This window comes from Pseudophryne corroboree, chromosome 1 (genome assembly GCF_028390025.1).
Source record: "Pseudophryne corroboree isolate aPseCor3 chromosome 1, aPseCor3.hap2, whole genome shotgun sequence".
NCBI lineage: Eukaryota > Metazoa > Chordata > Amphibia > Anura > Myobatrachidae > Pseudophryne > Pseudophryne corroboree.
Genome location: NC_086444.1, coordinates 23,871,137 through 23,898,654, shown reverse-complemented (window position 1 = coordinate 23,898,654; position 27,518 = coordinate 23,871,137). Strand labels below are relative to the sequence as shown.

The following is a 27,518-nucleotide window of genomic DNA, read 5'->3' as shown; positions in this document are numbered from 1 at the left end:
ACAATCCCCAGCTAGAAGAGGATAATTGGAATTCCATTTCTTAGGAATTCTAAACTTCTTATTGGGTGTAGCCCAAGCCTCTTCCATGATCTCCGTCAGCTGATCTGACCCTGGAAACTCATTCTTAACTGTTGCGAGACGTTTAAACACAGGTGCCTTGGTTTTTAACACAGGCTCTGCTGAATCCTCTAAGGATAGAATGGCTTTCATTGCTTTAATTAACTCAGCTATATCCACTGAGCTGAGACCTTCCTCCTCCTCTTCATATGCCGAAGCAGAGTTTATTGAGCTTTCATCCTCCGATGAATCCTCATCTGAAACATGTGTAGCCTGTGAGGATGAAGATTTACTTACCACTGGCTTATCAGCCTGTTTCTTTTGAGAGGCTTGACGTAAAAACTTGTATATAAATACAGCTAGAGATAAATCTCAAACTGTATATATCTGGCGCTATATATAATAAATAATAATAAGAATTTACTTACCGATAATTCTATTTCTCGGAGTCCGTAGTGGATGCTGGGGTTCCTGAAAGGACCATGGGGAATAGCGGCTCCGCAGGAGACAGGGCACAAAAAGTAAAGCTTTACGATCAGGTGGTGTGTACTGGCTCCTCCCCCTATGACCCTCCTCCAAGCCTCAGTTAGGTACTGTGCCCGGACGAGCGTACACAATAAGGAAGGATTTTGAATCCCGGGTAAGACTCATACCAGCCACACCAATCACACTGTACAACCTGTGATCTGAACCCAGTTAACAGTATGATAACAGCGGAGCCTCTGAAAAGATGGCTCACAACAATAATAACCCGATTTTTGTAACTATGTACAAGTATTGCAGACAATCCGCACTTGGGATGGGCGCCCAGCATCCACTACGGACTCCGAGAAATAGAATTATCGGTAAGTAAATTCTTATTTTCTCTATCGTCCTAGTGGATGCTGGGGTTCCTGAAAGGACCATGGGGATAATACCAAAGCTCCCAAACGGGCGGGAGAGTGCGGATGACTCTGCAGCACCGAATGAGAGAACTCCAGGTCCTCCTTAGCCAGGGTATCAAATTTGTAGGATTTTACAAACGTGTTTGCCCCTGACTAAATAACCGCTCGGCAAAGTTGTAAAGCCGAGACCCCTCGGGCAGCCGCCCAAGATGAGCCCACCTTCCTTGTGGAATGGGCATTTACATATTTTGGCTGTGGCAGGCCTGCCACAGAATGTGCAAGCTGAATTGTATTACACATCCAACTAGCAATAGTCTGCTTAGAAGCAAGAGCACCCAGTTTGTTGGGTGCATACAGGATAACAGCAAGTCAGTTTTCCTGACTCCAGCCGTCCTGGAACATATTTTCAGGGCCCTGACAACATCTAGCAACTTGGAGTCCTCCAAGTCCCTAGTAGGTGCAAGGCACCACAATAAGCTGGTTCAGGTGAAACACTGACACCACCTTAGGGAGAGAACTGGGGACGAGTCCGCAGCTCTGCCCTGTCCGAATGGACAAACAGATATGGGCTTTTTTGAGAAAAAACCACCAATTTGACACTCGCCTGGTCCAGGCCAGGGCCAAGAGCATGGTCACTTTTCATGTGAGATGCTTCAAATCCACAGATTTGACTGGTTTTAAACCAATGTGATTTGAGGAATCCCAGAACTACGTTGAGATCCCACAGTGCCACTGGAGGCACAAAAGGGGGTTGTATATGCAATACTCCCTTGACAAACTTCTGGACTTCAGGAACTGAAGCCAATTCTTTCTGGAAGAAAATCGACAGGGCCGAAATTTGAACCTTAATGGACCCCAATTTGAGGCCCATAGACACTCCTGTTTTCAGGAAATGCAGGAAACGACCGAGTTGAAATTTCTTTGTGGGGCCTTCCTGGCCTCACACCACGCAACATATTTTCGCCACATGTGGTGATAATGTTGTGCGGTCACCTCCTTTCTGGCTTTGACCAGGGTAGGAATGACCTCTTCCGGAATGCCTTTTTCCCTTAGGATCCGGCGTTCCACCGCCATGCCGACAAACGCAGCTGCGGTAAGTCTTGGAACAGACATGGTACTTGCTGAAGCAAGTCCCTTCTTAGCGGCAGAGGCCATAAGACCTCTGTAAGCATCTCTTGAAGTTCCGGGTACCAAGTCCTTCTTGGCCAATCCGGAGCCATGAGTATAGTTCTTACTCCTCTACGTCTTATAATTCTCAGCACCTTAGGTATGAGAAGCAGAGGAGGGAACACATACACCGACTGGTACACCCACGGTGTTACCAGAACGTCCACAGCTATTGCCTGAGGGTCTCTTGACCTGGCGCAATACCTGTCCCGTTTTTTGTTCAGACGGGACGCCATCATGTCCACCTTTGGTATTTCCCAACGGTTTACAATCATGTGGAAAAAACTTCCCGATGAAGTTTCCACTCTCCCGGGTGGAGGTCGTGCCTGCTGAGGAAGTCTGCTTCCCAGTTTCCATTCCCGGGATGAAACACTGCTGACAGTGCTATCACATGATTTTCCGCCCAGCGAAAAGTCCTTGCAGTTTTTGCCATTGCCCTCCTGCTTCTTGTGTCGCCCTGTCTGTTTACGTGGGCAACTGCCGTGATGTTTTTCCCACTGGATCAATACCGGCTGACCTTGAAGCAGAGGTCTTGCTAAGCTTAGAGCATTATAAATTTACCCTTAGCTCCAGTATATTTATGTGGAGAAAAGTCTCCAGACTTGATCACACTCCCTGGAAATTTTTTCCTTGTGTGACTGCTCCCCAGCCTCTCGGGCTGGGCTCCGTGGTCACCAGCATCCAATCCTGAATGCCGAATCTGCGGCCCTCTAGAAGATGAGCACTCTATAACCACCACAGGAGAGACACCCTTGTCCTTGGATATAGGGTTATCCGCTGATGCATCTGAAGATGCGATCCGGACCATTTGTCCAGCAGATCCCACTGAAAAGTTCTTGCGTGAAATCTGCCGAATGGAATTGCTTCGTAGGAAGCCACCATTTTTACCAGGACCCTTGTGCAATGATGCACTGTTTTTAGGAGGTTCCTGACTAGCTCGGATAACTCCCTGGCTTTCTCTTCCGGGAGAAACACCTTTTTCTGGACTGTGTCCAGAATCATCCCTAGGCACAGCAGACGTGTCGTCGGGATCAGCTGCGATTTTGGAATATTTAGAATCCACCCGTGCTGTTGTAGCAGTATCCGAGATAGTGCTACTCCGACCTCCAACTGTTCCCTGGACTATGCCCTTATCAGGAGATCGTCCAAGTAAGGGATAATTAAGACGCCTTTTCTTCGAAGAAGAATCATCATTTCGGCCATTACCTTGGTAAAGACCCGGGGTGCCGTGGACAATCCAAACGGCAGCGTCTGAAACTGATAGTGACAGTTCTGCACCACGAACCTGAGGTACCCTTAGTGAGAAGGGCAAATTTGGGACATAGAGGTAAGCATCCCTGATGTCCCGGGACACTATATAGTCCCCTTCTTCCTGGTTCGTTATCACTGCTCTGAGTGACTCCATCTTGATTTGAACCTTTGTAAGTGTTCAAAAAAATTTTTAGAATAAGTCTCACCTAGCCTTCTGGCTTCAGTACCACAATATAGTGTGGAATAATACCCCTTTTCTTGTAGTAGGAGGGGTAATTTAATTATCACCTGCTGGGAATACAGCTTGTGAATTTTTTCCCATACTGCCTCCTTGTCGGAGGGAGACCTTGGTAAAGCAGACTTCAGGAGCCTGCGAAGGGGAAACGTCTCGACATTCCAATCTGTACCCCTGGGATACTACTTGTAGGATCCAGGGGTCCTGTACAGTCTCAGCGCCATGCTGAGAACTTGTCAGAAGCGGTGGAACGCTTCTGTTCCTGGGAATGGGCTGCCTGCTGCAGTCTTCTTCCCTTTCCTCTATACCTGGGCAGATATGATCTTATAGGGACGAAAGGACTGAGGCTGAAAAGACGGTGTCTTTTTCTGCAGAGATGTGACTTAGGGTAAAAACGGTGGATTTTCCAGCAGTTGCCGTGGCCACCAGGTCCGATGGACCGACCCCAAATAACTCCTCTTCCTTTATACGGCAATACACCTTTGTGCCGTTTGGAATCTGCATCACCTGACCACTGTCGTGTCCATAACATCTTCTGGCAGATATGGACATCGCATTTACTCTTGATGCCAGAGTGCAAATATCCCTCTGTGCATCTCGCATATATAGAAATGCATCCTTTAAATGCTCTATAGTCAATAAAATACTGTCCCTGTCAAGGGTATCAATATTTTTAGTCAGGGAATCCGACCAAGCCACCCCAGCTCTGCACATCCAGGCTGAGGCGATCGCTGGTCGCAGTATAACACCAGTATGTGTGTATATACTTTTTATGATATTTTCCAGCCTCCTGTCAGCTGGTCCTTGAGGACGGCCCTATCTATAGACGGTACCGCCACTTGTTTTGATAAGCGTGTGAGCGCCTTATCCACCCTAAGGGGTGTTTCCCAACGCGCCCTAACTTCTGGCGGGAAAGGGTATACCGCCCATAATTTTCTATCGGGGGGAACCCACGCATCATCACACACTTTATTTAATTTATCTGATTCAGGAAAAACTACGGTAGTTTTTTCACATCCCACATAATACCCTCTTTTGTGGTACTTGTAGTATCAGAAATATGTAACACCTCCTTCATTGCCTTTAACGTGTGGCCCTAATAAGGAATACGTTTGTTTATTCACCGTCGACACTGGATTCAGTGTCCCTGTCTGTGTCTGTGTCGACCGACTAAAGTAAACGGGCGTTTTAAAACCCCTGACGGTGTTTTTGAGACGTCTGGACCGGTACTAATTGTTTGTCGGCCGTCTCATGTCGTCAACCGACCTTGCAGCGTGTTGACATTATCACGTAATTCCCTAAATAAGCCATCCATTCCGGTGTCGACTCCCTAGAGAGTGACATCACCATTACAGGCAATTGCTCCGCCTCCTCACCAACATCGTCCTCATACATGTCGACACACACGTACCGACACACAGCACACACACAGGGAATGCTCTGATAGAGGACAGGACCCACTAGCCCTTTGGAGAGACAGAGGGAGAGTTTGCCAGCACACACCAAAAACGCTATAATTATATAGGGACAACCTTATATAAGTGTTTTCCCTTATAGCATCTTTTTTATATATTTCTAACGCCAAATTAGTGCCCCCCCTCTCTGTTTTAACCCTGTTTCTGTAGTGCAGTGCAGGGGAGAGCCTGGGAGCCTTCCCTCCAGCCTTTCTGTGAGGGAAAATGGCGCTGTGTGCTGAGGAGATAGGCCCCGCCCCTTTTTCGGCGGCCTCGTCTCCCGCTCTTAACGGATTCTGGCAGGGGTTAAATATCTCCATATAGCCTCCGGAGGCTATATGTGAGGTATTTTTAGCCAAAATAGGTTTTCATTTGCCTCCCAGGGCGCCCCCCTCCCAGCGCCCTGCACCCTCAGTGACTGCCGTGTGAAGTGTGCTGAGAGGAAAATGGCGCACAGCTGCAGTGCTGTGCGCTACCTTTAGAAGACTGAGGAGTCTTCTGCCGCCGATTCTGGACCTCTTCTTACTTCAGCATCTGCAAGGGGGCCGGCGGCAAGGCTCCGGTGACCATCCAGGCTGTACCTGTGATCGTCCCTCTGGAGCTGATGTCCAGTAGCCAAGAAGCCAATCCATCCTGCACGCAGGTGAGTTCACTTCTTCTCCCCTAAGTCCCTCGTTGCAGTGATCCTGTTGCCAGCAGGACTCACTGTAAAATAAAAAACCTAAGCTAAACTTTTCTAAGCAGCTCTTTAGGAGAGCCACCTAGATTGCACCCTTCTCGGCCGGGCACAAAAATCTAACTGAGGCTTGGAGGAGGGTCATAGGGGGAGGAGCCAGTACACACCACCTGATCGTAAAGCTTTACTTTTTGTGCCCTGTCTCCTGCGGAGCCGCTATTCCCCATGGTCCTTTCAGGAACCCCAGCATCCACTAGGACGATAGAGAAAATAAATTTACCAACTGGTGATCGATATAAAAATGGTGATATTACGGCTGCTGAGCAAAACAGCTGGCTAGGCTGAAAAACAATATGAAACACAAACAAGAGAGATGCTCTGTGCTCCAAAAATCACTTAAAGTTAATTAATTTAGTTAAATGCAGTCTAGCAAGGAGAATAATTGACTCAATGAGGCTTGACCTTTTAATAAAGAAAATGCTTTATCAAACAATTAAATACCACATAAACACATAAAACAGACAGTACATAAAGAATTGGTAGTTTAAAAATTCAGAGGTTAATACCTCTAACATGTGTATGCAGAAACACTATCTATAATTGTAAACGTACTGTTAAAACAGTACACAATGTATCTAAAGTGCAGAAATGGATAACTTGAGAGAAAAGCTCTCTAACAGAGAATATCAATTGATTCTATCACTGGCGTCCCAGTGTGAATTCATATGAACTGTCCACAGAAGGCTCCGCAATAGCTAATATAAAATTATTAGAGGCAAAACAATCAATAATAGTTACCCCCGTGCTGGTTCCTGGAGTTTATCACAGGGTCCTGTATGCAAATGCACGAGGTAAATATGGAGATTTTTGGTTGATCCCTCAGTAGTAATTAGAAAGCAAACTTGCTGAGATGCTCTAACCTCCGTTAGAGAAGCCGTCAATTGACCATAAGATGGTGTTAGTAGTAGGAACTTCCCAACAAGAGACGTAATTTCTTCAGCTGATGGTAGCAATATGGAAAAACACACATCCGCTGGTGGCTGATGTTATAGTGGTCTCACTGCGGAGATCCATTCGTATCCATAGCCGCGGCAGTTTCCAAATGACAAGATGCCGTGAATAGCTGAAATAACTTTTTACCTCACAGCGGAGGTACAGTTCCTAGAGGTCACTTGGCTGCAGTGTGAACACTGGACGGGGTGCCGGGAGCCGAGATGGTAAGGGGCCTGTCTCACAGCGGAGGTGCGGTTCCTAAAGGTCACTTGGCCGAGATGATAAGGAGCCTGTCTGCCAAATAACAGATGTCCAATGATGAACTTGTCTTTTGAGAGGCTGCTGCTGGAAGTGATAAACCGCAGGTGGGAAGCTGCATGTAAGGGTTGGAGGAATTATCCGTTCAGCTATATTGGATAATGTCTGTGCAAACATAGCCCAAGGTGGATCAACCTGCAGCTGAATCTGCCTTGTATTTTTCAAGAGACCCTGGTGAAAGCTAAAACAATTTGCACAAAAACCATCCTGAACCAGATCCTGAGAGGTTAACACAGATTTGCAAGACAAACATGATATGAGTGTTGGTGTTGCTGTGAGTGCATCTTCCTCACCTTTGCCGCTCTTAGACATGATAAATAATCAACACTTCCACAGTGTACTACAAAATTTGTGACTGTAATCACTGTAAGCTTTTTTAAAAGTGACATACAATCCGACCCTACCCATGCACCAGCTTTGAGGATCGGCATAGAAAAAAACCTGACAAAATATATAGTAAAGTCAGCAATCACACTAGCAGTCAGTCACATGTTATACATTAGTATAATAAGCAATATGAGCACATCATCAACTACAACTACATTTCAAGTATGTAGGAGAACATATTACTGAATCATGTTTAAACAGGATATACCATATTCAGACGCATAGCGAAAGAAACAACAGTAATAGTATACAGACTTATATGCAATAGGAAGGAAGGGGGGGGCTAGTTTGCACCCCATAATTAGGTAATGAATCACATCATTCTTTTTCACTCCACGTTATTCACACATGCAGCAGTAGTGGCTCCTACCTATCTAATTCTTTACTTGTATCACTCTTGCAGTGCCCTGGGGTTGTCTGGCTGGGTGGCTTTGGGGTGCCCTGCCCCCCGGACCTGAACCCCTGTAGTTAGTGTTAGGGCCTTACCCAATGAGAGGCTACCTTGGTGCGGTGGGTAAGCTCATAGCACTGGCTAGGATTATGCAAAATGCCTCTGGTTATTACAGGTTGAGCTGGTGTGAGATAGTGCACCTGCATCTTTTTCCCTCTGTATATTATATGCAATAGGCACGTCTCTAACTATTCGTACTCAAAAAGGTAGATAGACACTTAGTGTTGTATTACCCATACTCAGTAGAGTGGGATACAGGGAGACTCACCTCGCTTCCAGGACCGATCAATAAATTAGCGAACTCTGAGTGGATCCAGACGCTACTAGAGTACACTGCCGCTCCATGAACCTACAGTGAACACAGACGCTCAGTGAACACAGACGCACCCGTCACACAGCCGCCTATGCTGCGACTGGGTCCCCTTCGTGTACAGCGCCTGAAACGGAAGCAGGAAACAGTTCATGGCAGGAGACTCGGAGGAAACTGGTCATGAACTGGGTGGAGGGGCGACCAGGAGAGCGTCTGACTCCCCACTGCTGACATCAACCCTAGGGATTGCGGCCTCATACTATTCCTGGAGCCTCTGATCCCTAAGGCCTAGCGCTGGTGCACCCGAGGTGGCAGCCGCGTCGGCAACTGTTTGGTAGTCTCCTCCCAAAACAGTGCGGCTGTGTTCGTATTCCCCTTCTAAGCGGAACCGATGCCTTACCTTCTCCCCGTGCTCCGGCCACAGCCTGTTAGGGTCTGCTGGACCAGCTAGTATATCTGACACAGACGCCCGCCAAAACAGCACTGCACTCGTGGGTAAGCGTTGTCGTGACCTGGCGGAGAGTTGTTGGAGTGACTCTTTCTAAGGTGCGTATAAGAAGCTGTTTGGAAAGATCACTCAAGAAAAAAAATGGTAAGACTATAAAAATAAAATAAGAAAGCTTAGGGCTGCTAAAAACCAGCAGCCCTCTGACCATGGTCCGGCTCCTGCCGCACCAAACTAAAAACTGATTTGCCTGAGCCAGGAGGCGGGGATATATGGACGGGCCCATTGCATGCTGTCGCTTCATCATATCCCAATATTATCTTGTGGATAACCTGTGGACCCTGCCGGTGAAAGGAGAAATTAAGCTTGGTCACTAAAAACTTTTTATATGGATGAGACCAAGGTGCCTTAAAAAAGATCCTCCAACTGCGTGGAAGGGAGAAAGGCAGACAGATCCTTCTTTTTCTTTTTAAAAAGGGGCGTCTGTGCATCGGGTGGAACATTGGCATCCTTGATTTGTAGGATTTCCCTAACCACCTTGACTAAGGCTTCCACCCTAGCTATGTTCATGTGATCTTCTGAAGTGGGAGATTCTTCAGCTTCCGAATCCTGAGGATCTTCTTCCCTCGTCAGAAAATTCCTCTGACTGGGAATCCTCTGACAGTACAAGGGGTAGCGCTGACGAGGATTTGCTTCTGTGCTTTGATGAAGATCCCAGGGCTTGTTGCAGATTAGTGGAAACCTGCATCAAGCCTTGGACCGATTGAGACAAACCCTGAATCCATGCTGGTTCAGTAGTTTGTTGGTGTTGTGGCTGCTGTGTCTGTGGAAGGCGAGGGTCTGCACCTACCGTGGAAACTGCGACCTGCGGAGCTCTGTTAGCTGCTAGCTGGGAAGTCAATTCCTTCATGGCCAAGGCCAGAGAGGTAGCCCAAGCCAGCTCTGATGAAGTAGAACCTTCCACTGCGGAAACGCCAGTAACTTTGGAAGAGCAACGGTCACAGAGCCCAGTGTGGTCCTGTGCCATACAAGAAAAACTTTCCTTACATGCCATACCAGTATAGGCGTGCAGCCCGGTAGTTCCCTAGTTCCCTTCTCCTTCTGGGAGGCTCTGGAAGATATCCTGGAGGACTATACAACTGGACATCTGGAGCACTGCTGGTAAAATGGAGGCAGGTTTGGCTCTATTCCCAAGAGTTTGTAGCAGTGTATGGACCTGCACAAGCTCTCCTTCACAGAAATGCTCAGCATTATGCTGCTTCTAAAATGGCCGCTGAGTGTGTAGAGATGGGAGGGATGAGGGAGGAGAGAGCGCCCAAAAGCTGCTATCTTAGTTAAGTAATGAGCAACAGGGCTGGGGGCGGAGCTATGGGATATCCCCACCGCCCCCTGGAGCCTCCACAGGGACCATTCCCGCTATGTAATGACCCTGGTGGCCTAGTGGTAGCTGAAGAGAAGACCCAGTGCCACTGCCTGGAACCGCTGGAGCTGCCTCTTCCCAGCGGTGTTCACCGCACTGACGGTCTCCAGCTCAGCGTTACCTGTAACCTCCGTCTGCTGCGGCTGCTCCCGATGCCTGGGAGGTGCTGGGGCGGCTGGCCATGGAGACCAGGACCCGGCTTCAGAGATGAGCGTGAAGCGGGCAGCGGTAGCGCTAGCCGCTGCCTAAAGTCAAAGTTTGAAAAAATCTTTTTTTAAAGTTACCACTCCTTAAAAAAAAAAAAAATGTGCCCCTTTCCTGAGCACCAAGGAAAAAACTGACTGTCCTGAGGCAGGCTGGGTATAGGGGAGGAGGGTCTTCCCAGGCTGCACTCCACAAGTTTAACTCCTTGGTGCCCTGGCTGAACGCCTGGCTATTCCCACTGTCCCCAGTGTCAGACCACTGGCTGACAGAAAAACATTTATTATCACTTTAGGATTAGGTTACAAATAACTTCTGGCTTACACTAGACAAGGGTACACTGTAAATTACCAATAAATATATTGTGTAGCCATGTGTAGTGAGGCACACCTTTAGTGTACATGGGATTAGATCTCAAGCAACATCCCCACTCTAACAAAACTATATGCTCTGCAAACAAGAGGGGATATTTACTAAAGGTCGCTTTTGACGATTTTGTTTTGTTTTTTTGACTTATTTTGGTCGATTTTACAAATCGGAAAATTACTAAAGGCAAAATAGGCTAAAAAAATGTTGGGCAAAAATGAGTCGTGATCAAAACCCGATATCTGTCAATATTGACATCAGGTTTAAAAACAGATTTTTAATAGACTGTTAGGACATATGGGGCAAAATTCAATTGTTTTTGCCCCCCCGATCACCAATTTAAAGTGACGGGAGATCGCAGGGGCGATATTCACTTGATTCCCCCTATGACGCTGATCGCGTCCATTAGTGTCGGGTTTAGCCGCATAAAGAGGCTAAACCCGACCACAGTGCTGGCCGCGTTTGCGAAAAAGTGCCGTTTGGGCACCCAAGCAGTTCACTTTTCATGCATTTCGGTTGCCACCCCCAGGGTGGGTGAGCTGAAACGCAGACGGCGGCAGCTATCGCGCCTGATCGGAGCTACAATTGAATAGCTCTGTTTGGGCGCTATCTAGTAGCTGCCGGTGGGATATGAATTGAATTCCGCCCATGGAATTCTGAAAATGCTGTTGACCGATTTTAGATAAATTTAAAAATCAATCTTTAGTAATTTTACCCCAAGGTCTGGACAGGTAGCTGAAACTCCCGCTCTGTAGGAGAACATTGGATCCAGATAAGACTCCGAAATGGAGAAAGGGAAGTAGCTGATGCACTGAGGAGTTGTTACTAGTACTACACACTTCCCATTCCTAGTTTCTTCAGCAACTACAACATGCTAGGTCCGACATCTCTCTACTTCTGGCTACCAGCTCCGCAAGATCCATGACTGCAGTCCAGTAATACTGGGATCGGGCAGAGGGGCAGACCCAACAAAAGGGAGATGTAATAGAATTGGTGGGATTAGGGCTGCAAGACTATATAACACCACTACTCAAGAACAAAAGATGATTTCAGTGGAGTTGATGTCTCCAGCAGTAACAGCAGATACTCATGGCAATGTACCGTTACTATCATTACTGCCGCAAATCAGCCATACAACTCTCCGTGTCATGATAGCAGGAGGACAGCTCATGTGATCATTCACAGCCAATGTATGAAGAGCTGACAGCTTGATAAGGTCACATGGGCACACTGAGCATGCTCTAGTCAGGACACAGGCTTTTCATACTCATTAATACAGAGGAATATTCAGAAACACCCAGAAGATGGCTGGCTTTACTGTACGATTGGCAAGGTCTAATGTGCACAGAAGAATGTGTCTGGCGGCCACTTACCTGTCGGCATAGCGCAGAGTGTTCAGCGTGTGCTCAGTAGCTATGTGACTTGGAGATATATTAGCGATCATACAAGTCTTTGCGTTTCCTATAAAAGAATCTTTCAGCACCTGTAACAGAAGAGATACACAGAGAGCGGGCTTAGAGACTGGAAAGTGTATAGTGATGCACAGGCACTACCACACCCGTCTGTCAGCCGCAACATACACCGAAGCCATCCGCACGTGGCACGGGTCTTTATTATCCACTATACTAGGCTTTGCATGATGTGAAGTCTTCTAAATCCCTCTTATTACACTGATCACAGGAGCGGCACAGGACTGCTGTCCCTGCCACATTCTCTGGTGCTTTATAGTAATGTTACCAGTTGTATTTCCTCTATACCAGGTATTTATCTCACTGCAGCACAGACAGGAGGAATGTGGCAGCTTTATTACAGAGAACAGTCCATGAGCAAGACCAGACCCTTCTACCTACCCCTGGCCACACTTCAGCGGAGAGGCTGGGAGTTCCTGTCTTACCTGGGTGAGCTTGCTCTGACGGAAGGGGGTGTGAGCCTGCTCCTGGTCCAGTGCACGGATACACTCTTTCAGCTGGCGAGGGAAAGGATACAGATCAGGTACACAGGACATAAAAGCAGGAACCAACACTGATCTTACACATTCCTGTATCCCGGGTGATAAACACTATGGCCACATCTCACCTACACCAGCGGTGGCAGCATAGAGTCACTGTGCCTTTATCTGTCCCCGGCACACCTATACAGAGCAGTGTCACTGTGCCTTCTTCTGTCCCCGGCACACCTATACAGAGCAGTGTCACTGTGCCTTTATCTGTCCCCGGCACACCTATACAGAGCAGTGTCACTGTGCCTTTATCTGTCCCCGGCACACCTATACAGAGCAGTGTCACTGTGCCTTTATATGTCCCCGACACACCTATACAGAGCAGTGTCACTGTGCCTTCTTCTGTCCCCGGCACACCTATACAGAGCAGTGTCACTGTGCCTTTATCTGTCCCCGGCACACCTATACAGAGCAGTGTCACTGTGCCTTTATCTGTCCCCGGCACACCTATGCAGAGCAGTGTCACTGTGCTTTTATATGTCCCCGGCACACCTATGCAGAGCAGTGTCACTGTGCCTTTATCTGTCCCCGACACACCTATACAGAGCAGTGTCACTGTGCCTTCTTCTGTCCCCGGCACACCTATACAGAGCAGTGTCACTGTGCCTTTATCTGTCCCCGGCACACCTATACAGAGCAGTGTCACTGTGCCTTCTTCTGTCCCCGACACACCTATACAGAGCAGTGTCACTGTGCCTTCTTCTGTCCCCGACACACCTATGCAGAGCAGTGTTACTGTGCCTTCTTCTGTCCCCGGCACACCTATACAGAGCAGTGTCACTGTGCCTTTATCTGTCCCCGACACACCTATACAGAGCAGTGTCGCTGTGCCTTTATCTGTCCCCGGCACACCTATGCAGAGCAGTGTCACTGCGCCTTTATATGTCCCCGGCACACCTATGCAGAGCAGTGTCACTGTGCCTTCTTCTGTCCCCGACACACCTATACAGAGCAATGTCGCTGTGCCTTTATATGTCCCCGACACACCTATGCAGAGCAATGTCGCTGTGCTTTTATATGTCCCCGACACACCTATGCAGAGCAGTGTCACTGTGCCTTTATCTGTCCCCGGCACACCTATGCAGAGCAGTGTCACTGTGCCTTTATCTGTCCCCGACACACCTATACAGAGCAGTGTCACTGTGCTTTTATATGTCCCCGACACACCTATGCAGAGCAATGTCGCTGTGCCTTTATATGTCCCCGACACACCTATGCAGAGCAATGTCGCTGTGCTTTTATATGTCCCCGACACACCTATGCAGAGCAGTGTCACTGTGCCTTCTTCTGTCCCCGACACACCTATACAGAGCAGTGTCACTGTGCCTTTATCTGTCCCCGGCACACCTATGCAGAGCAGTGTCGCTGTGCCTTTATCTGTCCCCGACACACCTATGCAGAGCAGTGTCACTGTGCCTTCTTCTGTCCCCGGCACACCTATACAGAGCAGTGTCACTGTGCCTTCTTCTGTCCCCGACACACCTATACAGAGCAGTGTCACTGTGCCTTCTTCTGTCCCCGGCACACCTATACAGAGCAGTGTCGCTGTGCCTTTATCTGTCCCCGACACACCTATGCAGAGCAGTGTCACTGTGCCTTCTTCTGTCCCCGGCACACCTATACAGAGCAGTGTCACTGTGCCTTCTTCTGTCCCCGGCACACCTATACAGAGCAGTGTCACTGTGCCTTTATCTGTCCCCGACACACCTATACAGAGCAGTGTCGCTGTGCCTTTATCTGTCCCCGGCACACCTATGCAGAGCAGTGTCACTGCGCCTTTATATGTCCCCGGCACACCTATGCAGAGCAGTGTCACTGTGCCTTCTTCTGTCCCCGACACACCTATACAGAGCAGTGTCACTGTGCCTTTATCTGTCCCCGGCACACCTATGCAGAGCAGTGTCACTGTGCCTTCTTCTGTCCCCGACACACCTATACAGAGCAGTGTCACTGTGCCTTTATCTGTCCCCGGCACACCTATACAGAGCAGTGTCACTGTGCCTTTATCTGTCCCCGGCACACCTATGCAGAGCAGTGTCACTGTGCCTTCTTCTGTCCCCGACACACCTATACAGAGCAGTGTCACTGTGCCTTCTTCTGTCCCCGACACACCTATACAGAGCAGTGTCACTGTGCCTTTATCTGTCCCCGGCACACCTATGCAGAGCAGTGTCACTGTGCCTTCTTCTGTCCCCGACACACCTATACAGAGCAGTGTCACTGTGCCTTTATCTGTCCCCGGCACACCTATGCAGAGCAGTGTCACTGTGCCTTCTTCTGTCCCCGACACACCTATACAGAGCAGTGTCACTGTGCCTTTATCTGTCCCCGGCACACCTATGCAGAGCAGTGTCACTGTGCCTTCTTCTGTCCCCGACACACCTATACAGAGCAGTGTCACTGTGCCTTCTTCTGTCCCCGGCACACCTATACAGAGCAGTGTCGCTGTGCCTTTATCTGTCCCCGACACACCTATGCAGAGCAGTGTCGCTGTGCCTTCTTCTGTCCCCGACACACCTATACAGAGCAGTGTCACTGTGCCTTCTTCTGTCCCCGGAACACCTATACAGAGCAGTGTCGCTGTGCCTTCTTCTGTCCCCGACACACCTATGCAGAGCAGTGTCACTGTGCCTTTATCTGTCCCCGACACACCTATGCAGAGCAGTGTCACTGTGCCTTTATCTGTCCCCGACACACCTATGCAGAGCAGTGTCGCTGTGCCTTCTTCTGTCCCCGACACACCTATACAGAGCAGTGTCACTGTGCCTTCTTCTGTCCCCGGAACACCTATACAGAGCAGTGTCGCTGTGCCTTCTTCTGTCCCCGACACACCTATGCAGAGCAGTGTCACTGTGCCTTTATCTGTCCCCGACACACCTATGCAGAGCAGTGTCACTGTGCCTTTATCTGTCCCCGGCACACCTATACAGAGCAGTGTCACTGTGCCTTCTTCTGTCCCCGACACACCTATACAGAGCAGTGTCACTGTGCCTTTATCTGTCCCCGACACACCTATGCAGAGCAGTGTCACTGTGCCTTTATCTGTCCCCGACACACCTATGCAGAGCAGTGTCACTGTGCCTTCTTCTGTCCCCGACACACCTATGCAGAGCAGTGTCACTGTGCCTTCTTCTGTCCCCGACACACCTATGCAGAGCAGTGTCACTGTGCCTTCTTCTGTCCCCGACACACCTATGCAGAGCAGTGTCACTGTGCCTTTATCTGTCCCCGACACACCTATGCAGAGCAGTGTCACTGTGCCTTTATCTGTCCCCGACACACCTATGCAGAGCAGTGTCACTGTGCCTTTATCTGTCCCCGACACACCTATGCAGAGCAGTGTCACTGTGCCTTCTTCTGTCCCCGGCACACCTATGCAGAGCAGTGTCGCTGTGCCTTTATCTGTCCCCGACACACCTATGCAGAGCAGTGTCGCTGTGCCTTTATCTGTCCCCGACACACCTATGCAGAGCAGTGTCGCTGTGCCTTTATCTGTCCCCGGCACACCTATACAGAGCAGTGTCACTGTGCCTTCTTCTGTCCCCGACACACCTATGCAGAGCAGTGTCACTGTGCCTTTATCTGTCCCCGACACACCTATGCAGAGCAGTGTCACTGTGCCTTTATCTGTCCCCGACACACCTATGCAGAGCAGTGTCACTGTGCCTTTATCTGTCCCCGACACACCTATGCAGAGCAGTGTCACTGTGCCTTTATCTGTCCCCGACACACCTATGCAGAGCAGTGTCACTGTGCCTTTATCTGTCCCCGGCATACCTATACAGAGCAGTGTCACTGTGCCTTCTTCTGTCCCCGACACACCTATGCAGAGCAGTGTCACTGTGCCTTTATCTGTCCCCGACACACCTATGCAGAGCAGTGTCGCTGTGCCTTCTTCTGTCCCCGGAACACCTATGCAGAGCAGTGTCGCTGTGCCTTCTTCTGTCCCCGGAACACCTATGCAGAGCAGCGTCGCCGTGCTTTTATCTGTCCCCGACACACCTATGCAGAGCAGTGTCGCTGTGCCTTTACCTGTCCCCGGCACACCTATGCAGAGCAGTGTCGCTGTGCCTTTATCTGTCCCCGACACACCTATGCAGAGCAGTGTCACTGTGCCTTTATCTGTCCCCGACACACCTATGCAGAGCAGTGTCGCTGTGCCTTTATCTGTCCCCGACACACCTATGCAGAGCAGTGTCACTGTGCCTTTATCTGTCCCCGGCACACCTATACAGAGCAGTGTCACTGTGCCTTCTTCTGTCCCCGACACACCTATGCAGAGCAGTGTCACTGTGCCTTTATCTGTCCCCGACACACCTATGCAGAGCAGTGTCACTGTGCCTTTATCTGTCCCCGACACACCTATGCAGAGCAGTGTCACTGTGCCTTCTTCTGTCCCCGGCACACCTATGCAGAGCAGTGTCGCTGTGCCTTTATCTGTCCCCGACACACCTATGCAGAGCAGTGTCACTGTGCCTTTATCTGTCCCCGACACACCTATGCAGAGCAGTGTCGCTGTGCCTTTATCTGTCCCCGGCACACCTATGCAGAGCAGTGTCGCTGTGCCTTTATCTGTCCCCGACACACCTATGCAGAGCAGTGTCGCTGTGCCTTTATCTGTCCCCGACAAACCTATGCAGAGCAGTGTCGCTGTGCCTTTATCTGTCCCCGGCACACCTATGCAGAGCAGTGTCGCTGTGCCTTTATCTGTCCCCGGCACACCTATGCAGAGCAGTGTCGCTGTGCCTTTATCTGTCCCCGACACACCTATGCAGAGCAGTGTCGCTGTGCCTTTATCTGTCCCCGACACACCTATGCAGAGCAGTGTCGCTGTGCCTTTATCTGTCCCCGACACACCTATGCAGAGCAGTGTCGCTGTGCCTTTATCTGTCCCCGACACACCTATGCAGAGCAGTGTCGCTGTGCCTTTATCTGTCCCCGACACACCTATGCAGAGCAGTGTCGCTGTGCCTTTATCTGTCCCCGACACACCTATGCAGAGCAGTGTCGCTGTGCCTTTATCTGTCCCCGACACACCTATGCAGAGCAGTGTCGCTGTGCCTTTATCTGTCCCCGACACACCTATGCAGAGCAGTGTCGCTGTGCCTTTATCTGTCCCCGACACACCTATGCAGAGCAGTGTCGCTGTGCCTTTATCTGTCCCCGACACACCTATGCAGAGCAGTGTCGCTGTGCTTTTATCTGTCCCCGACACACCTATGCAGAGCAGTGTCGCTGTGCCTTTATATGTCCCCGGAACACCTATGCAGAGCAGTGTCGCTGTGCTTTTATCTGTCCCCGACACACCTATGCAGAGCAGTGTCGCTGTGCCTTTATCTGTCCCCGACACACCTATGCAGAGCAGTGTCGCTGTGCCTTTATCTGTCCCCGACACACCTATGCAGAGCAGTGTCGCTGTGCCTTTATCTGTCCCCGACACACCTATGCAGAGCAGTGTCGCTGTGCTTTTATCTGTCCCCGGCACACCTATGCAGAGCAGTGTTATGGTGCCTTTATCTGTCCCCGACACACCTATGCAGAGCAGTGTCGCTGTGCCTTTATCTGTCCCCGACACACCTATGCAGAACAGTGTCGCTGTGCCTTTATCTGTCCCCGGCACACCTATGCAGAGCAGTGTCGCCGTGCTTTTATCTGTCCCCGGCACACCTATGCAGAGCAGTGTCGCTGTGCCTTTATCTGTCCCCGACACACCTATGCAGAGCAGTGTCGCCGTGCTTTTATCTGTCCCCGGCACACCTATGCAGAGCAGTGTCGCTGTGCCTTTATCTGTCCCCGGCACACCTATGCAGAGCAGTGTTATGGTGCCTTTATCTGTCCCCGACACACCTATGCAGAGCAGTGTCGCTGTGCCTTTATCTGTCCCCGGAACACCTATGTAGAGCAGTGTCGCTGTGCCTTTATCTGTCCCCGACACACCTATGCAGAGCAGTGTCGCTGTGCCTTTATCTGTCCCCGACACACCTATGCAGAGCAGTGTCGCTGTGCCTTTACCTGTCCCCGGCACACCTATGCAGAGCAGTGTCGATATGCTTTTATCTGTCCCCGACACACCTATGCAGAGCAGCGTCGCCGTGCTTTTATCTGTCCCCGACACACCTATGCAGAGCAGTGTCGCTGTGCCTTTACCTGTCCCCGGCACACCTATGCAGAGCAGTGTCGCTGTGCCTTTACCTGTCCCCGGCACACCTATGCAGAGCAGTGTCGATATGCTTTTATCTGTCCCCGACACACCTATGCAGAGCAGCGTCGCCGTGCTTTTATCTGTCCCCGGCACACCTATGCAGAGCAGTGTCGCTGTGCCTTTATCTGTCCCCGACACACCTATGCAGAGCAGTGTCGCTGTGCCTTTATCTGTCCCCGACACACATATGCAGAGCAGTGTCGCTGTGCCTTTATCTGTCCCCGACACACCTATGCAGAGCAGTGTCGCTGTGCCTTTACCTGTCCCCGACACACCTATGCAGAGCAGTGTCGCTGTGCCTTTATCTGTCCCCGACACACCTATGCAGAGCAGTGTCGCTGTGCCTTTATCTGTCCCCGACACACCTATGCAGAGCAGTGTCGCTGTGTCTTTATCTGTCCCTGACACACCTATGCAGAGCAGTGTCGCTGTGCCTTTATCTGTCCTCGGCACACCTATGCAGAGCAGTGTCGCTGTGCCTTTATCTGTCCCCGGCACACCTATGCAGAGCAGTGTCGCTGTGCCTTTATCTGTCCCCGACACACCTATGCAGAGCAGTGTCGCTGTGCCTTTATCTGTCCCCGACACACCTATGCAGAGCAGTGTTGCGGTGCTTTTATCTGTCCCCGGAACACCTATGCAGAGCAGTGTCGCTGTGCCTTTATCTGTCCCCGGAACACCTATGCAGAGCAGTGTCGCTGTGCTTTTATCTGTCCCCGCAACACCTATGCAGAGCAGTGTCGCTGTGCCTTTATCTGTCCCCGACACACCTATGCAGAGCAGTGTCGCTGTGTCTTTATCTGTCCCCGACACACCTATGCAGAGCAGTGTCGCTGTGCCTTTATCTGTCCCCGGCACACCTATGCAGAGCAGTGTTCAGGTGCTGTTATCGGACCCGGCACACTCATGCAGAGCAGTGTCGCTGCACCTTTATCTCTCCTCCGGCACACCTATGCAGAGCAGTGTTTCGGTGCCTTCATCTGTCCCCAGAACACTCATGCAGAGCACTGTTGCTGTGCCTTTATCTGTCCCCGGCACACCTATGCAGAGCAGTGTTTCGGTGCCTTCATCTGTCCCTGGCACACTCATGCAGAGCAGTGTCGCTGCGCCTTTATCTGTCCCCGGCACACCTATGCAAAGCAGTGTTGCGGTGCCTTTATCTCTCCTCCGGCACACCTATGCAGAGCAGTGTCGCTGTGCCTTTATCTGTCCCCGACACACCTATGCAGAGCAGTGTTGCGGTGCTTTTATCTGTCCCCGGAATACCTATGCAGAGCAGTGTCGCTGTGCCTTTATCTGTCCCCGACACACCTATGCAGAGCAGTGTCGCTGTGCCTTTATCTGTCCCCGACACACCTATGCAGAGCAGTGTTGCGGTGCTTTTATCTGTCCCCGGAACACCTATGCAGAGCAGTGTCGCTGTGCCTTTATCTGTCCCCGGCACACTCATGCAGAGCAGTGTCGCTGTGCCTTTATCTGTCCCCGGCACACCTATGCAGAGCAGTGTCGCTGTGCTTTTATCTGTCCCCGACACACCTATGCAGAGCAGTGTCGCTGTGCTTTTATCTGTCCCCGACACACCTATGCAGAGCAGTGTTGCGGTGCTTTTATCTGTCCCCGGAACACCTATGCAGAGCAGTGTCGCTGTGCCTTTACCTGTCCCCGGCACACCTATGCAGAGCAGTGTCGCTGTGCTTTTATCTGTCCCCGACACACCTATGCAGAGCAGTGTCGCTGTGCTTTTATCTGTCCCCGACACACCTATGCAGAGCAGTGTTGCGGTGCTTTTATCTGTCCCCGGAACACCTATGCAGAGCAGTGTCGCTGTGCCTTTACCTGTCCCCGGCACACCTATGCAGAGCAGTGTCGCTGTGCTTTTATCTGTCCCCGGAACACCTATGCAGAGCAGTGTCGCTGTGTCTTTATCTGTCCCCGGCACACCTATGCAGAGCAGTGTCGCTGTGCCTTTATCTGTCCCCGGCACACTCATGCAGAGCAGTGTCGCTGTGCCTTTATCTGTCCCCGACACACCTATGCAGAGCAGTGTCGCTGTGCTTTTATCTGTCCCCGGAACACCTATGCAGAGCAGTGTCGCTGTGCTTTTATCTGTCCCCGCAACACCTATGCAGAGCAGTGTCGCTGTGCCTTTATCTGTCCCCGACACACCTATGCAGAGCAGTGTTGCTGTGCTTTTATCTGTCCCCGGAACACCTATGCAGAGCAGTGTCGCTGTGTCTTTATCTGTCCCCGGCACACTCATGCAGAGCAGTGTCACTGTGTCTTTATCTGTCCCCGGCACACCTATGCAGAGCAGTGTTCAGGTGCTGTTATCGGACCCGGCACACTCATGCAGAGCAGTGTCGCTGCACCTTTATCTCTCCTCCGGCACACCTATGCAGAGCAGTGTTTCGGTGCCTTCATCTGTCCCCAGAACACTCATGCAGAGCACTGTTGCTGTGCCTTTATCTGTCCCCGGCACACCTATGCAGAGCAGTGTTTCGGTGCCTTCATCTGTCCCCGGCACACTCATGCAGAGCAGTGTCGCTGCGCCTTTATCTGTCCCCGGCACACCTATGCAAAGCAGTGTTGCGGTGCCTTTATCTCTCCTCCGGCACACCTATGCAGAGCAGTGTCGCTGTGCCTTTATCTGTCCCCGACACACCTATGCAGAGCAGTGTTGCGGTGCTTTTATCTGTCCCCGGAACACCTATGCAGAGCAGTGTCGCTGTGCTTTTATCTGTCCCCGGCACACCTATGCAGAGCAGTGTCGCTGTGCTTTTATCTGTCCCCGGCACACCTATGCAGAGCAGTGTCGCTGTGCTTTTATCTGTCCCCGACACACCTATGCCGAGCAGTGTCGCGGTGCCTTTATCTGTCCCCGGCACACTCATGCAGAGCAGTGTCGCTGTGCCTTTATCTGTCCCCGACACACCTATGCAGAGCAGTGTCGCTGTGCCTTTATCTGTCCCCGGCACACTCATGCAGAGCAGTGTCACTGTGTCTTTATCTGTCCCCGGCACACCTATGCAGAGCAGTGTCACTGTGCCTTTATCTGTCCCCGGCACACCTATGCAGAGTAGTGTCGCTGTGCCTAATTCTGTCCCCGGCACACCTATGCAGAGCAGTGTCACTGTGTCTTTATCTGTCCCCGGCACACTCATGCAGAGCAGTGTCGCTGTGCCTTTATCTGTCCCCGGAACACCTATGCAAAGCAGTGTCACTGTGCCTTTATCTGTCCCCGGCACACCTATGCAGAGCAGTGTCGCTGTGCCTTTATCTGTCCCCGGCACACCTATGCAGAGCAGTGTTATGGTGCCTTTATCTCTCCTCCGGCACACCTATGCAGAGCAGTGTTCAGGTGCTGTTATCGGACCCGGCACACTCATGCAGAGCAGTGTTTCGGTGCCTTTATCTGTCCCCGGCACACCTATGCAGAGCAGTGTTTCGGTGCCTTCATCTGTCCCCGGCACACTCATGCAGAGCAGTGTCGCTGCGCCTTTATCTGTCCCCGGCACACCTATGCAGAGCAGTGTTGCGGTGCCTTTATCTGTCCCCGGCACACCTATGCAAAGCAGTGTTATGGTGCCTTTATCTCTCCTCCGGCACATCTATGCAGAGCAGTGTTCCGGTGCGGTTATCGGATCCGGCACTATGGCTGAGTGTACTCACAGCGAGGAGACTCTGGTTTATTTCGGCTCCCTCCATCTTGGTTTGTTTGTCGGATTCCCTGGCGTCAGAGGCTCTCTCACTTCCAGCTAAATCAATGAAAGACATTCTAGAGCAGAAAGAGGAGAGAACGTTACACGGAACATCACGGAAACCAGACACCAGCTCCGATCACTTTCTACCTCACCTCCCGAGTTTGCGGCTCCCGCCATCTTTGATCTGGATCTGAATGACAGCATGTGAGCGGGAAGAGTCGGAATTGACCCCGGTGGCTCCGGTGCTGCGTTCTCTGCTGCCCTTCAGGATCATCTACAGCAAAGACAGCGGCATTATCAGTTGTATTATATTCCCCAGCATAAAGAGAGCACACACACACACACAGCGCCAATGTCCGGTACACAGGGTACAAGTGACCCTGACAACTCAACATCAGCTGACAATATTAAATATAAATTTGTATTAATACCTGAATATAAACACGGAGCAAGTCACCCACAGCTCTATGTGCTAACAGACAGGGAGCAGCCATACATTTTGATCATAAAGTGTCAGCCACAGGGGGCTAAATTATGAAGCATGGCGCATAGCTGGGCACACTTATGATTCCTTAGCAACACCACACAAATACTGCGTTTCCGGTAGACTGAGCGCAGTCCATCTGCATCGTTCTTTTCATGAATGTGTATGCTGGAAGGTTTACTCATCTATGTAATAATAAAGACACAGACACAAGCTCACGCACCTCCCTAAAACTCCCCAAACATGGCTGCCACTGCAGCGCAGGGAGAAAGAGAAGAACGTTGCGGCTGAGCGTAAGCATGGCCAGCTAATGTGGCTTGGCGTATTTACTAGATTTACCCATATTATGCATCCAATTAGGTCTTTATTTCAGGTATAATATTAAATGACTATGGGGGGGATTCAGATGTGATCGCTGGGCTGCTAACTTTGCTGTCCTGCGATCAGACAGTCGCCGCCGACAGGGGGAATAATAAGAATTTACTTACCGATAATTCTATTTCTCGGAGTCCGTAGTGGATGCTGGGGTTCCTGAAAGGACCATGGGGAATAGCGGCTCCGCAGGAGACAGGGCACAAAAAAGTAAAGCTTTTACCAGATCAGGTGGTGTGCACTGGCTCCTCCCCCTATGACCCTCCTCCAGACTCCAGTTAGGTACTGTGCCCGGACGAGCGTACACAATAAGGGAGGCAATTTGAATCCCGGGTAAGACTCATACCAGCCACACCAATCACACCGTACAACTTGTGATCTAAACCCAGTTAACAGTATGATAACAGAAAGAGCCTCTTAAAGATGGCTCCTTAACAATATAACCCGAATTTGTTAACAATAACTATGTACAGTATTGCAGATAATCCGCACTTGGGATGGGCGCCCAGCATCCACTACGGACTCCGAGAAATAGAATTATCGGTAAGTAAATTCTTATTTTCTCTATCGTCCTAAGTGGATGCTGGGGTTCCTGAAAGGACCATGGGGATTATACCAAAGCTCCCAAACGGGCGGGAGAGTGCGGATGACTCTGCAGCACCGAATGAGAGAATTCCAAGTCCTCTTTTGCCAGGGTATCAAATTTGTAGAATTTTACAAACGTGTTTTCCCCCGACCACGTAGCTGCTCGGCAGAATTGTAATGCCGAGACCCCTCGGGCAGCCGCCCAAGATGAGCCCACCTTCCTTGTGGAATGGGCCTTAACAGATTTAGGCTGTGGCAGGCCTGCCACAGAATGAGCAAGTTGAATTGTGTTACAAATCCAACGAGCAATCGTCTGCTTAGAAGCAGGGGCACCCAACTTGTTGGGTGCATATAGTATCAACAGCGAGTCAGATTTTCTGACTTCAGCCGTCCTTGAAATGTATATTTTTAAGGCTCTGACAACGTCCAACAACTTGGAGTCCTCCAAGTCGCCAGTGGCCGCAGGCACCACAATAGGTTGGTTCAGGTGAAACGCTGATACCACCTTAGGGAGAAAATGCGGACGAGTCCTCAGTTCTGCCCTATCCGAATGGAAGATTAGATAAGGGCTTTTATAAGATAAAGCCGCCAATTTAGATACTTTCCTGGCGGAAGCCAGGGCCAGTAACATAGTCACTTTCCATGTGAGATATTTAAAATCCACCTTATTCAATGGTTCAAACCAATGGGATTTGAGGAAATCTAAAACTACATTTAGATCCCACGGTGCCACCGGAGGCACCACAGGAGGCTGTATATGCAGTACTCCTTTAACAAAAGTCTGTACCTCAGGAACTGAGGCCAATTCTTTTTGGAAGAATATTGACAGGGCCGAAATTTGAACCTTAATAGATCTCAATTTGAGACCCATAGACAATCCTGATTGTAGGAAATGTAGGAAACGACCCAGTTGAAATTCCTCCGTCGGAACACTCCGATCCTCGCACCACGCGACATATTTTCGCCAAATGCGGTGATAATGTTTCGCGGTGACTTCCTTCCTTGCCTTAATCAAGGTAGGAATGACTTCTTCTGGAATGCCTTTCCCTTTTAGGATCTGGCGTTCAACCGCCATGCCGTCAAACGCAGCCGCGGTAAGTCTTGAAAGAGACAGGGACCCTGTTGTAGCAGGTCCCTTCTCAGAAGTAGAGGGCACGGGTCGTCCGTGACCAACTCTTGAAGTTCCGGGTACCAAGTCCTTCTTGGCCAATCCGGAGCCACTAGTATTGTTCTTACTCCTCTTCACCGTATAATCTTCAATACCGTTGGTATGAGAGGCAGAGGAGGAAACACATATACTGATGTGTACACCCAAGGTGTTACCAGTGCGTCCACAGCTATTGCCTGTGGATCTCTTGACCTGGCGCAATACTTGTCCAGTTTCTTGTTGAGGCGAGACGCCATCATGTCTACCATTGGTCTTTCCCAACAGTTTATTAGCATGTGGAAGACTTCTGGATGAAGACCCCCCTCTCCCGGGTGAATATCGTGTCTGCTGAGGAAGTCTGCTTCCCAGTTGTCCACGCCCGGGAAGAACACTGCTGACAGTGCTATTACGTGATTCTCCGCCCAGCGAAGAATCTTGGCAGCTTCTGCCATTGCACTCCTGCTTCTTGTGCCGCCCTGTCTGTTTACATGGGCGACCGCCGTGATGTTGTCCGACTGAATCAACACCGGTTTTCCTTGCAGGAGTGGTTCCGCCTGGCTTAGAGCATTTTAGATTGCTCTTAGTACCAGAATGTTTATGTGAAGAGACTTTTCCAGGTTCGTCCATACCCCCTGGAAGTTTCTTCCTTGTGTGACTGCTCCCCAACCTCTCAGGCTGGCGTCCGTGGTCACCAGGATCAAATCCTGTATGCCGAATCTGCGGCCCTCCAATAGATGAGCCTTTTGCAACCACCACAGAAGATATACCCTTGTCCTTGGCGACAGGGTTATTCGCAGGTGCATCTGAGGATGCGACCCTGACCATTTGTCCAACAGATCCCTTTGGAAAATTCTTGCATGGAATCTGCCGAATGGAATTGCTTCGTAAAAAGCCACCATTTTTCCCAGGACTCTTGTGCATTGATGTACAGACACCTTTCCTGGTTTTAGGAGGTTCCTGACAGGTCGGATAACTCCTTGGCTTTTTCCTCGGGAAGAAAAACCTTTTTCTGAACCGTGTCCAGAATCATCCCTAGGAACAGCAGACGTATCGTCGGAAAACAGCTGCGATTCTTGGAATATTTAGAATCCAGTCGTGCCGTCGAAGAACTACTTTAGATAGTGCTCTTCCGACCTCCAACTGTTCTCTGGAACTTGCCCTTTTTAGGTCGTGCAAGTAAGGGATAATTTAGATGCCTTTTTTCTTTGAAGAAACATCTTTTCGGCCATTACCTTGGTAAAAAGGCCCGGGGTGCCGTGGATAATTCAAACGGCATCGTCTGAAACTGATATTGACAGTTCTGTACCACGAACCAGAGGTACCCTTGATGAGAAGGACAAAATTTGGACATGGAGGTAATCCTTGATGTCCAGGGACACCATATAGTCCCCTTTTTTCCGGTTCGCTATCACTGCTCTGAGTGACTTTATCTCGATTTGAACCTTTTATGTAAGTGTTCAAAACATTTTAGATTTAGACTATGTGTCACCAAGCCGTCTGGCTTCAGTACCACAATATAGTGTGGAAAAATAATACCCTTTTCCTTGTCGTAGGAGGGGTACTTTGATTATCACCTGCTGGATATACAGCTTGTGAATTGTTTCCAATGCTGCCTCCCTGTCGGAGGGAGCCGTTGGTAAAGCAGACTTCAGGAACCTGCGAGGAGAAGATGTCTCGACTCTCCAATCTTTACCCCTGGGATAATACTCGTACGATCTAGGGGTCAACTTGCGAGTGATCCCACTGCGCCCTGAGACTCTTGAGACTACCCCCCCACCTTGAGTCCGCTTGCACGGCCCCAGCGTCATGCTGAGGACTTGGCAGACGCGGTGGAGGGCTTCTTTTCCTGGGAAAGGGCTGCCTGCTGCAGTCTACTTCCCTTACCTCTATGTCTGGGCAGATATGACTGGCCTTTTGCCTGCATGCCCTCATGGGAAAGGAAAGATTGAGGCTGAAAAGACGGTGTCTTTTTTAGCTGAGATGTAACTTGGGGTAAAAAAGGTTGGATTTCCCAGCTGTTGCTGTGGTCCCCAGGTCCGATGGACCGACCCCCAAATAACTCCTTCCCTTTATACAGCAATACTTCCATCTGCCGTATGGGATCTGTATCACCTGACCACTGTCGTGTCCCTGACATCTTCTGGGAGATATGGACAACGCACTTATCTTGATGCCAGAGAGCAAATATCCCTCTGTGCATCTCACATACATATATATAGAATGCATCCTATTAAATGCTCTACATGAATAAAATATTTTCAGTCAGGGAATCCGACCAAGCCAACCCAGCACTGCATCTCCAGGCTGATGGCGATCGCTGGTCGCAGTATAACCACCGTATGTGTGTATATACTTTTTAGGATATTTTTCCAGCTTCCTATCAGCTGGCTCCTTGAGGGCGGCCGTATCTGGA

The 27,518-nt window shown here is 50.1% G+C and overlaps 1 protein-coding gene across 3 annotated transcripts in view; it reads right to left on the bottom strand.

The window, feature by feature from the left end:
• KIF24 (kinesin family member 24) overlaps positions 1-27,518 on the bottom strand; it is a 106,605-nt gene that overhangs the window by 14,360 nt on the left and 64,727 nt on the right. For all 3 annotated transcript variants that reach the window (XM_063957772.1, XM_063957783.1, XM_063957763.1), the window contains 4 exons: positions 22,670-22,791; positions 22,486-22,591; positions 12,510-12,581; positions 11,989-12,098 (listed from right to left, as the gene is read on the bottom strand). In XM_063957772.1, coding sequence (XP_063813842.1) covers positions 11,989-12,098; positions 12,510-12,581; positions 22,486-22,591; positions 22,670-22,791 — 410 coding nt within the window. The remainder of the gene's footprint in view (positions 1-11,988; positions 12,099-12,509; positions 12,582-22,485; positions 22,592-22,669; positions 22,792-27,518) is intronic.